Source organism: Saccoglossus kowalevskii, chromosome 1 (assembly GCF_978046115.1).
Source record: "Saccoglossus kowalevskii chromosome 1, keSacKowa6.1, whole genome shotgun sequence".
NCBI lineage: Eukaryota > Metazoa > Hemichordata > Enteropneusta > Harrimaniidae > Saccoglossus > Saccoglossus kowalevskii.
In genome coordinates, this window is record NC_140641.1 from 25,318,849 (window position 1) to 25,330,424 (window position 11,576).

General features: G+C 31.8%; 1 protein-coding gene across 1 annotated transcript in view; it reads right to left on the reverse strand.

The window, feature by feature from the left end:
• The window catches only part of LOC102809406 (bridge-like lipid transfer protein family member 3B), a 35,492-nt gene extending 24,191 nt beyond the window's left edge, over positions 1-11,301 (reverse strand). The window contains exons 1-2 of the mRNA XM_085500037.1: positions 11,171-11,301; positions 1,756-1,918 (exon numbers count right to left, since the gene is read on the reverse strand). Coding sequence (XP_085356163.1) covers positions 1,756-1,918; positions 11,171-11,214 — 207 coding nt within the window. The 5' untranslated portion in view covers positions 11,215-11,301. The remainder of the gene's footprint in view (positions 1-1,755; positions 1,919-11,170) is intronic.
• Positions 11,302-11,576: the final 275 nt, after the last annotated feature.

Genomic DNA, 11,576 nt, shown 5'->3' on the forward strand with positions numbered 1-11,576 from the left:
ACGGGTCATATCCTTATTTGCATTTTAATTGATGCCATCATGGACATTGACTAGAAACCAGAGAGACCCCAGAATCATCTACAGATCGAATATCGCCAAATAGTACAAATGTACCTTGCTATGAATAAATGAATATTACAGAATTTAGAGTAGATATCATCAGTTAAGATCTCCTAGACTACTAAAACATGCTAATTGTTCTAAAGAGCTGAGTGGAACTCTGCAGTATATCTGTGATAGCTAAATATAGAAATTCAATGAAACTAAACTAATCATACTTTGTTACGACAAGGAAATGGTGACATTTCAAAGTACCTTGTAACGATTAAATGGATTGCTACTGTATAATCAGTGTTTCAGTTAACCTATTAAGTATCGCTACTTCTTTATTTATTTCAGGAACAACAGGCAAGATTATCCATGATGACATTTCCCAGGTATTATGATATTTTGACCGTTCCACTAGAACATCACAAATACATTTATCTATGTTTCTAGTTCTTGCATATAATGGTTTTTAAAATCAACATGAACTTTTCATAATTTTGATATAACAATCAAACACTAAGCGACCACCTTCATGGAATATCACCTTTGATCTACTACATGTAACACAATAATTTCATCACTCAAAGAAAATTAAGACGTAATATTATTATTACTGGTATTATTATTTCCGTGAACAATTTGAAGCATTTTGAAATTTGGTAGGATCTATGTACCATGTAAATTGTCCCTGTTGGGAGACAAACCCAAGAGAAAAGATATTTAATATCAAAGGGGTACGAGTTCCTTAGGGTCCCTCACACATATTATTACCCCTCCAGTGCATACCATATATACCGTATACATGTAGTTATTTGAAAAGGGCATAAAAACTTCTTTGGAATTGAATGTACTGTATCATGAGGGTCTTTCTAGGAAAATAAATAAATCACTGTGAAGTATAATAAATTTCCATGAAAAATGCTAACATCTTCAATTGTATGATACATGTATGTGTACGTGTCCCATGTGGAAATATGTTGGAAAATTATGTCTGTATTTTTTTTGATCACTCAGAATTACCAAATCTTAACGTAAGTCTGTTCGTATAAAAAAAGCATTAAACCTTGAATCTGAATAATCCAATATTTTGAAATGAAGACCACATAGCTGCTTTTATTGCTATGAACTCCCTAAGTTGTTGCACATATGTGTGGCAACATTTGGATGCTGTGAAACCCATTAAAACTCTACACATGGATATATGTTACCATACTTTGCACACATTTGTAAAACATAATATACTAGCCCCTACACAGCAATAAACAGCTTAGAATCTCCTCACAAGGCAACTACATGTACAATAATTATTTTGATTTAAAAAGGCATAAAGTTAAATCAATACAGGAATTTAACTACAAGACATGCATGTATATTTAAGAGTGATGTGTGAACAAAATGTAGAGTAACTTGTAATACATGGAGACCATCATTTTAGTACATTACGTATAAGTCAGTATATTTAAAAGTGACATGTGAACCAAAGTAACTAGTATAGTGGTACATAGGACGACATTTAGGTCCTTTACCTTGCAAACAGAAAGGAACATAATGTGTTTTTTTTCATGCAACAACCTGTTTATTTTCAAAATTTTCAAATTTTAGGATTACATACAACTGATTATATAAAATTATTAATCCACGCACATTACAGTGTGTATAGAGTTGAAATTGCCATAAAGATAAATCAGATGCTGAGTCTTAACATACCTTGACTCCTAATTTGTTGCATTTTGCTTTTGTAACTACCAGCCATGTTGGTAAGTCCATTAAATCCATTAAGACGTCCTCATTTAGCTCAAGATTGTGCAGCTCCCCCTCTCCTTTCAGTGTGCTGATGTTTATCTTATCAGATGTCACATTTTTAGCAAACCTGCAAAGTACATGTATGATATTAGATCAGTATTACAATCAATACATAAGCTTAAAGCATAAAATAAACAATACATTTTTAATACACATATTATATATGTAACACTGGATCTATATTGAACACGATGTGGCACAGAGACTGACACTTTATGGATGGTCTCCCATTGTCTATTTTTATTGGTGATTGCTGTGTTCTTTATCAATTTGTAAAGTTTATCAGGCTTATGAATTTGCCAATTTTATATTTTTAAATGTACATGTATATAAATATTATTAATAACTATAATATCACAGCAGGAGAAGTCAAAAATAGCAGACTAGAGCAAAAATAAATCAAACTACCAGTAATCATCAAAAATAGAGTAATGCAGATACATGTATTGACCCAAATAAACAAGTCACAAATGACATTGCCCCTGTCAATCATTTAAGTGCCTTTGAAATAATATGAAGTCACTTAATATGAAGATTAAGCATGAACGTAAAGTTTGAGACAGTAACATTGAGCCAGAGAAGCAGGTACAAAATGCCTGCCAGTCTGCCATCTTAAATCTGATCTTGCTCTCAGAAAAAATGACTGAAACTGACTACACAGCTCGCCATCTTTGAAGCTGGAAGAGAGAATGCAGGACGGTGTTACACTGTAGTTACAACTTGTTAGTAATTTCTTTGATTGTCATTATTCAACAATAAACACGTATTAGATAAACCAAAGACATTTTTGAATAAACAACATACATTCACACTATTTCCTCAGGTGTACTACCAGGAACATCTGTATATGTCATGTTCATCATACTTTTATTATTATACATGTACATGTACATGTAGGTTCATGCTATTAGGATATCATAAATGAAAACAAATCGAGGTGACCGAACAAGTTAGAAATATCATGAGAAATGGTCAAGACATTTTTACACTGGTTTCTATAGTGACATTATTTCTTCATATCTTGAAATTTTGCTCAGTGACATGAAATACAAATTTATATATACATGTAGATATATAGATCTTAATATTGTGAAAACATTTCACAAAATTTACATACATTTCCAGGGTGAGAATAGTTTTCCCATTATGTACAACGGGAGGTTATCACCCATAATGCATTGCATCTATGTGCAGTAACATGCTCAGTAATGCAAAATTCAACTTGGATCAAAACTTTGGGGGCCAAATTATAGTTAAATAGTAGTAGTCTACAACTCAGTGACAGTACCATGACAATGTGTGACAACATGGATAGTGGAAACACAGTACAGTATGTGCCACAGACAGAGTTATAATTTGTTCTGTTAATCTGTTATACCGGTACATGTATATCATGGGTATATATTCTGACATACATGTATGGTACCAGTGTGTCCTCTAAACAGACCTGGTTTTGCAGAGATCTTGAGTTAAAATGGAATGCCAAAAATTAAGTTTGGTCAGATTGTGGGGAGAGAGAGAGCTTTTCAAGAAAAAAATCAAAGTGCTATTTTGTAGCATCAAACAAAAATGTTGTGGCTGTCTTCTCACTTATTTTATTTATAAAATGTGAATTTTTTTTTCCCGAAATTGCAAATCCCTCAACTATAGTAAGATTTTTCTTGTTAATGGCACTAGACAAATATCCTTGGGCATTATAATATCAGTTTACTATTATTGCTGCATATCAATATTTCATCAGCGTAAAGCGATATTTGACGTGGGTTGATATTGTTCTTTGCAACGCCTCCATTGAAATCAACCCTATTTACATCCCGATTTTTTGTTACATCCTCTAGTTCAAAAAACAATGACTCGTAAGTCGTGAAATAGAGAAATAATACTACTAATAAAATTTACTAGCAAATGCATACAAGTTTATTATTATAATCATGTATTATGCTCAAGTATACTCATGTACAGTTGTATATACCCAATGGTTTTCACTTGAAAACAGTCTAGTTCAAATTCGAATGAAGTGACTTGATTCACTAGGCAGCTAAATAATAGTTCATCAATCAGAAATAAATTAGAACAGCTTACAACATAGGCTTAGACAGTGTAACTGCTGTTTAAGTTTAAAACATTTAGGTTTATGAATAATTAATAACATACATGCCTTTGCCAAGTTCTGTGTAACATGACATGTACCCACAGTTGTGGTTTGATAATTAGGGGTTATTTGCAGTTAATACTGGAGATAATGTGTTGTATACTGGAAGAAGGAATGTTTTTTTTTTTCACAATGTGTAGCACAGGAATAATTATCAATACTGCTTCAAACAGTACCATATGTTATCTCCAGTATTAGACATGAATGACACTGAGAACTGTATTTGCTGTCTATACAAACATTTCGCTGATTTATTTATGAAGACATTTCCACAGTGGTTATCACATAGCTCCATCAAGGCAGCAGTACTTTGGACAAAATTTTTTTTAATTTAGTATGAAATGAACGCTCAGAATTTGTGTCAGTTGAGTGTGCACATGTAGCATGTTCGATTATGCAAATTTTAATACATCACAACTCTGAAAGCAAAAAAAAAAACAATAACTTAGCTGATCTTTTCTTCCCAACAATACTATATGCATAATAATAATAAGGTTATTAACAAAATACTGGTAAATGTACGTCCTTGTACATTGTTCGCTTCAACATACTTATGTTCTATGCTTATTTGATAAAAGTTTTCATTGACCAGGAGGAGAGGTCAAGGGTCAGAGTACAATCACACAAAAACAATACAGGGGTAACAAAAATTATTGTAGGTCAAAGGTTACAGAGGCATATTATAATAATAGAGAATATCCCACTTTAAAATAAATTATTCAAGACATGTTTGTCACCTTGTTTCTGTATCCACATTAAGATATCCCACAATTCCCTTGAGCAGTCCACTAGTTTAAGTCAATGACCGAATGGTCCAATTATTTTATGCCTTTATGAAAACAGCTCGTACATAGAATTCAATCAAACGCTGTTTAGCACAATGACCAAATGGAATAACTTCAATAGGTGAAAAACACTTGACAAGTGAGCTGACAGTTCAGACGGAAACATTTTCTGGTCAGGTTAAAGAGTTAATGGGTTACTATTTTTGTCTTAGTGCTTTAGCAATGTATATTTACAATACATGTTTAGTTGGTTTGTTGCTGTATTCTCAACTGGTATATTTATTGCCAGTTTGTGAATACTGGTAAAATAAATTTCCATTGCTAAATTCTCAACTGGTAAGTTCAATAATTACAGTCCACATGTGGCTAGAAAATTGAGATAATGTTAGGCGTTATACAGAGCAGTAATGATAAATATCACTTACACAAATTCATTTTCTCTGTATGCAGAAGCTGAACAGAGAATCGTTTTAAGCAGATGAGATTAGTGATGTGTTTATTATTACATAATACAGTATCAATATATTGTGGGCACCATACTAATTATTAAATAAGATATTGCAACATATTATTTTATTATTATATTAGTCTATTTGTGTGATTCCAGTGAAGGCTACCACATTGTGGAGTTGTCGTCATGGTAGTTGGATGTTGTATCCATGGCAATCGAATAGATGAGTCATTTTGAGTCACCAAGGGAAATAAAACATGGTATTCCAGTATTAAACATGCCAGCACATTAAATTTGCCAATTAAAGCCGCAAAATGTTGATAATAACGACATAATTGGAAAATCAAACGTCGAAGATGTATAATTAACCTTTTCCTATCTACGTGCATGGAAAAGCATATCATTGTTGTTTTTTCAACAAATTTCTTTTGTCATGTGCACATATTTTAAGCACCTGGTTTTTTTAAACAATGGACCAAATTCCAGGTCTGAATTCACAGCAAACTGTCACTTTTCTATCCTTCACATTTATTGATACCACCATCAGCTCAGCTCAAAGAGATTTTAAACTACCGGTAGTATACTTATTCTCATTAAAGCGACTCCATTTTGATTACTGCAAAACACTTACCAATTACGAACAACATATAGACTTGTTAAAACAGCTAACTAAGCACAAATCTATGTCGATTTAAAATATAAAGAAGCAAAAATATATATATTTTCATATCTTTATCAATAATTTGTGAATATTGGTAAAATACATTTTTGTAGATGAATTCAAAATAAATAATTAAAGGTATTGTAGTATGCGAGCTTTTGGTGAGATGAATTTTCTAATTTCATTTGTGCATAACGGCAGGTAAATGAATGTGCCAATTCATAACATATGGAAAGATGTGATACTGCAAACGACTCAGTTTTTGCAAATTTGAAAAATTTTGTGGAATTTATGAAAATGTAGTCTCTCGCCAAATCAAATCGATTCAAAGTATATATATCAATGTTCAGGCTGTATATACATGTATTATAACAAATATATACATATTATAAAATGAGGTAACAGAATGAGAATATGACCTTTCACACTGTTATCCCCACACATTAACAGTCCACCAGCAAACAGAAATTTATCTCTCATGATCCTAATTTTTTGGTAATTTTGAACGAAATACCTAAGATGAGCATCCAAATTTGGTTAAATTAATTTTTATTAAATTTTAAAATTTAGATATATATTATGTGATCAGTAAAAATAAATCTGTTTCTTTGTTGTTTTGATTTTATTAAGCTGAAGAATCAGCAGAATCAATGTATCCCTGATAGCTGTTATCTGTACATACAAGTTGTATAAATTTATAACCGTGATGACCTGTAGGGGTCAACTTAAAAATTTACCTATCAGTATCCAATTTTTGATTATTCAGCTGGATTTGAGGTGAAGACGGGAGCAGGAGTTGAAAACCAAACCTAAAAAGCCATTTTCATTGCATTTTTTACTTTAACAAAGGCCAAAATTTTAAGAGTAAATATTACAGTAAGTATTAAGAATAGGTTGACACAAAAATGACACAAAGATGATTAGATACACAGAAAACAATGAACAATTAGGATAATTAGTTGTAACATGTTACTGATTACAGCAATGATACGTACATAATTTTTCATTGAGAATGATTCGTAATCATAATATTGTTGTCTGACAATCATTTTTGAAACTCTGACAACCTTGTCATGACAAAATTATATTTGCAATATATTTACTGGTAAATAAAAATTTAAACAAAATAATGATACATCTACGAAATACTCTCACTATAATCATATCTGAGATTAGTCAGATAAGATTTACAGATACTTTATAGTTACCGTGGTGATTATCATGTCAATGACACATCTTAAGTTTATTGTATGTATATATGTATTTCTTACTAAAATAACAAAAATCATGCTATGTTTTAATATGTTTCATAAAATTTAAAATCATACTTTTAATGTTCAGTTCAAAGTGCTTCTACTTTTATAGTTAAGCCAGTATTACAACGTAATCCTCTTAGAGTTTTTGCAGAACCTGATTTTCTATTCAATGAATCAATAATTAATTTAAAAAATTAAAATCCTCAGATATGGAGCTCTAGGGAGCAAACAATTACATCATAATACCATTATAGGAATCTCAGCTAAACTGTGTCTTCAAAGTACATTGTACAGAGTGAGTTATTCAGGCTATGGTGTTGAGCATGTCAATCCCAATCATGTAGATGATAGAATAGAAATTATTCACAAGCGTAAGCTCTTACAAGTTTAAGCTGCATCAACAAATCTTATTATACCAGTAATATTTCCAACATCAAGTATGTATATACTGTAAAAGTGTTAATTATTCACTGGATTTTGCTTATTTCGCTGACTGGAAAATGCGCTAAATTAAAACCCAGTGAATATGTAAAATTGAGCATAGAACACATTATCTAAATGATAGAACCATGATTATAACCCACTGAATATGCCTGAAATGCAAAATAAGTGAAATTTAAACCCAGTGAAAATTACTCATTCTACAGTAACCCATCTCAACCTGTGACGCAAAACACACCACATAAAAAGATTTGGGACAGAAAACTGATCTAACGATACTGCTCGTACAAAATTATAAATATTATATTCTTTTTGTTGATGATATCCTTGCATAAAAAATCTTGAAGTGGTTTGTGGCTAAGAATGAAAGAGAGATTACACACAATAATTGCTTTAAGTAATATTGATTTTGTCTGCGTTCACAAAAGAAATGTCAATACTACTTCTCATAATACACATCGTGTTTCTGTCACTTTTTAACCTTGGATTAAACTCTAAACAGATATACAAAAAAATAAAAAAATAAAATTACCTAGAGTAAAATTATTACTGTAAACCAGACACAACTTTGCATGCACACAAAAAATAATAATATTATTGCATTTATCATTTTTTTGTTTTTCAATACAAGATAATATGTATATAAACCATGCAAATTTCTACATTGATAATTAGAATTCTGATGAGATGTAATTTCTTGGCAAATAACCAAGACAAGTAAAGCTCAGAAAATCTTTAGATTTAAAATTTAGAATTTTAATTTAATCTTACAATAGAAACCATATTTATTCATTCAAGTATCAGTCATAACACACATTCAATTACACATATTGCTTACTGTACACCATTACATTTTTGCGATTTGAGGAAATTATGGCATTTGTGAGGATAAAAAGTCACAGAAGTCACTGAAACTTCAGAGAAATTTTTACTGCAACAATATTTTGTGATTTTCACAAAATATACAAAAACATGTTGCAAGAGATCCATATCAAACTAGATGTGGGGCTTGGTTTGATAAAAATGTACAATACTACCCTGACAATTGCGTGTAGCGAAAAACTACCAGCGATTTAATTGCACTGTATAGATATATATATATATATATATATATATATATATATATATAAATTTAAATGCTTCCAGGTATTATAAATATAATATTGCATTGCATCTTAACTAAAATGAAACAGGGATGGTACAACCTTGAGTTGAGTAAAGTCTCAACAACCTAATTATCTATCCCAAGAGCAATAGATGAACTGATTATTTATCAGGTACATACATCAAGTCCTAATGATACAGGTTAACAATGACCTTGAACTGTAATGTAACGCAAAGGTATCACAAGAGATAAGCCATAGTATTGTCTGATGCAATGTCTTTTATTTGCTTTTCATTAATACCCCTATATGATGGGTATTATGCCATTTTATAATTTGTGCAGCCATTTGGTATGTGGAATACCATATATATGTATGAGGATATTCATCAGAGAAGTGATTAAAAACATTGATCCATTATTCTATCAGAATGACAACTAAGTGCTGTGTTGCAGTTACCAACTATTATATTTCTTACATTAAATCACTCAGTACTATATCTAAGAATGTTATTAGCATACTGAGATGTGTTAGGGCCATACTATACTAAGATGTGTTAGTGGCATCTTTATTAGTAGTACATGTGTTTACGTAAATGACAGAGGTACATAATGTATCTATGGTCGAAATAATTGTAATGACTGCACATACAATAAATGCAATTTTTGGTTTCTGTGCAAAAAAACATAATATAAAATGTATTATGTTTGTTTTTGACCTATAATATTTTGTTCATCTTATAGTCACGTTCACGCACAGCTCCTTAGTATGGGCTAAGAGGTCAAATACCTTAGTCCATGCTAAGAAAATTTGCATGAACGCTTAGCGCGGGCTAAGAAACGTTAAGTATGCATTAAATCTGGCCCATTTTTAAGTCCAGATCCTCAGTACTGGCTAACGAAGTGTGTGTGAAGGTTTAGCTTGGGCTAAGCACTCAAAACGCCATTGTAATCAATGTTTGTTTGGAAGATTTACTATTATATTCATAACTATTCGTTTTGATATGGCATTTCCAACATGACAATCAACATGAGCAAATCTAGAGATATTGTTCATGAGACAAAAATGATCTGATGATGATGACTTTGTGCTTCTTCCGGTTATTCTACATCTGCACTTTCTGAATTTGCTTTTATACTTAGTAACAGTAAAACTAACATGGATACATGTACCTTCCTAGTTACTGTATTGAGTAATCATAATTAAAATGACTGAAGATTTTTAGATATTTTGTATATGTTTGGGTGTTTCTTAGCCCGTGCTAATCACTGTTTCCTTCCACACGCTAACCAGTTTCCACCCACACGTGAACGCTATTTGGTCTATCTGATATGCAAACATATGAGATTATCTGTAGCATGAACACTATTTATGTTTAGTAATCAATATATTGACCAAGTTTTAACAATAATTACAGGCCCATCTATTTTTGCCAATCAAATTAACTTTCCCGAAATATTTACCAACATGAGGTACTATGCAGGCAACTGCAATTAGATGATCAATTACTTCCTGGTCTTTACATCATTGATTTAAATAAAACTATCAGACAAAGCTTCCCGTGATCACTAGTGATTACACATGTTGGAGCATACCAGCGTATCTATGGATGTGATAATAAACATCTCATGGAGTGCTTGTAGCAAGTACTGCTTTACACCACGCGAAACCTTCAATTTTCGCAGCTGCAAACGTTAACGATTTGATATTTTGAAGGAATTTGAAAAGAAACATCAAGTTCACAAAAGTTACTTCAATTCTCTACCTACAGAATTCTGAAGACAAGTTTAATGTTTATAAATTGTGCATTCTTTCAACTCCCTGATTATTTCAAAACTTAATATAAGTGATGATCCACAGTACAGAATATTGATATTAGCAAAGGGGTACAATACTGGTCTCACCATATCACAATATGTGGGTGTGTGTCTTACAAAGGTTAGAGGTCAGTACCATAACTGGTGCCAAAAAAGATTGTCGTTAACATGTCATTACCAATTATAGTTATCTAGGGAATCCCCAATGTCATGGTGTGGTTATGAAAAGTCATTTTTGCCCAAGTAGAATCATTTTCGACTTCATTTTTTTGGTTCAGCCATCGTAAGCCACACATCAAAGAGAGATCGAGGTTTGGATAACAAAAAATTATTAATAACGAAACTGATTTACATACATTACACCGAAAGAAACGCTACTAATAAGCATGATTCTGTTCATTATCAGACAACTTGTTGTTGTTTTACGGATATGATTATGGCTGCTCAATGGAGGTAAAATATATATTTCATTTAACTCCAAGATTAGTCTGAACATCAAACTAAAATTACGATCATAGAGACTTGTAAAAATGTTCGCCAAAGTGTGTGAACCTGAAACAGTCATATCTAAGAAACGATCACCGACGCAATGAGTACGGCCTTGTAGAACGTACACACGGTCGACGACTGCAAAGCAGTACGTATATACTTACTTGGATAAATGTTTTATGATCTGTTTCTTCAGAATGGCCGCCATAATTCGAATACTAGTAATAAATTCTATATACAAATTCAGTGTTGATAAGACAGTGTCAGCTGTTCGCGTCCATGTTGCTTGTTTGGCAGAGAGGTGAATTGAACTCCTTAGCTTGTTCGTAATTATCACATTTCACATTTATAAGTAACTTGCACAGTCACTTGTAAGCAGATCGATTTATTTGGATTTTCGCCTCTCGTTCTGGTACTAGTAACTTAATCCCGGATGCTAACTAAATAAGCGAAAAAGATATGTCAGTTATTTACACAAAAAGCATACTTTGAACGGTATTCAGTATAATAGTACCATTAATAACCTAAATAGATAGTTTAATGGGTGAGATATTTCATTTTTTTTTTCAC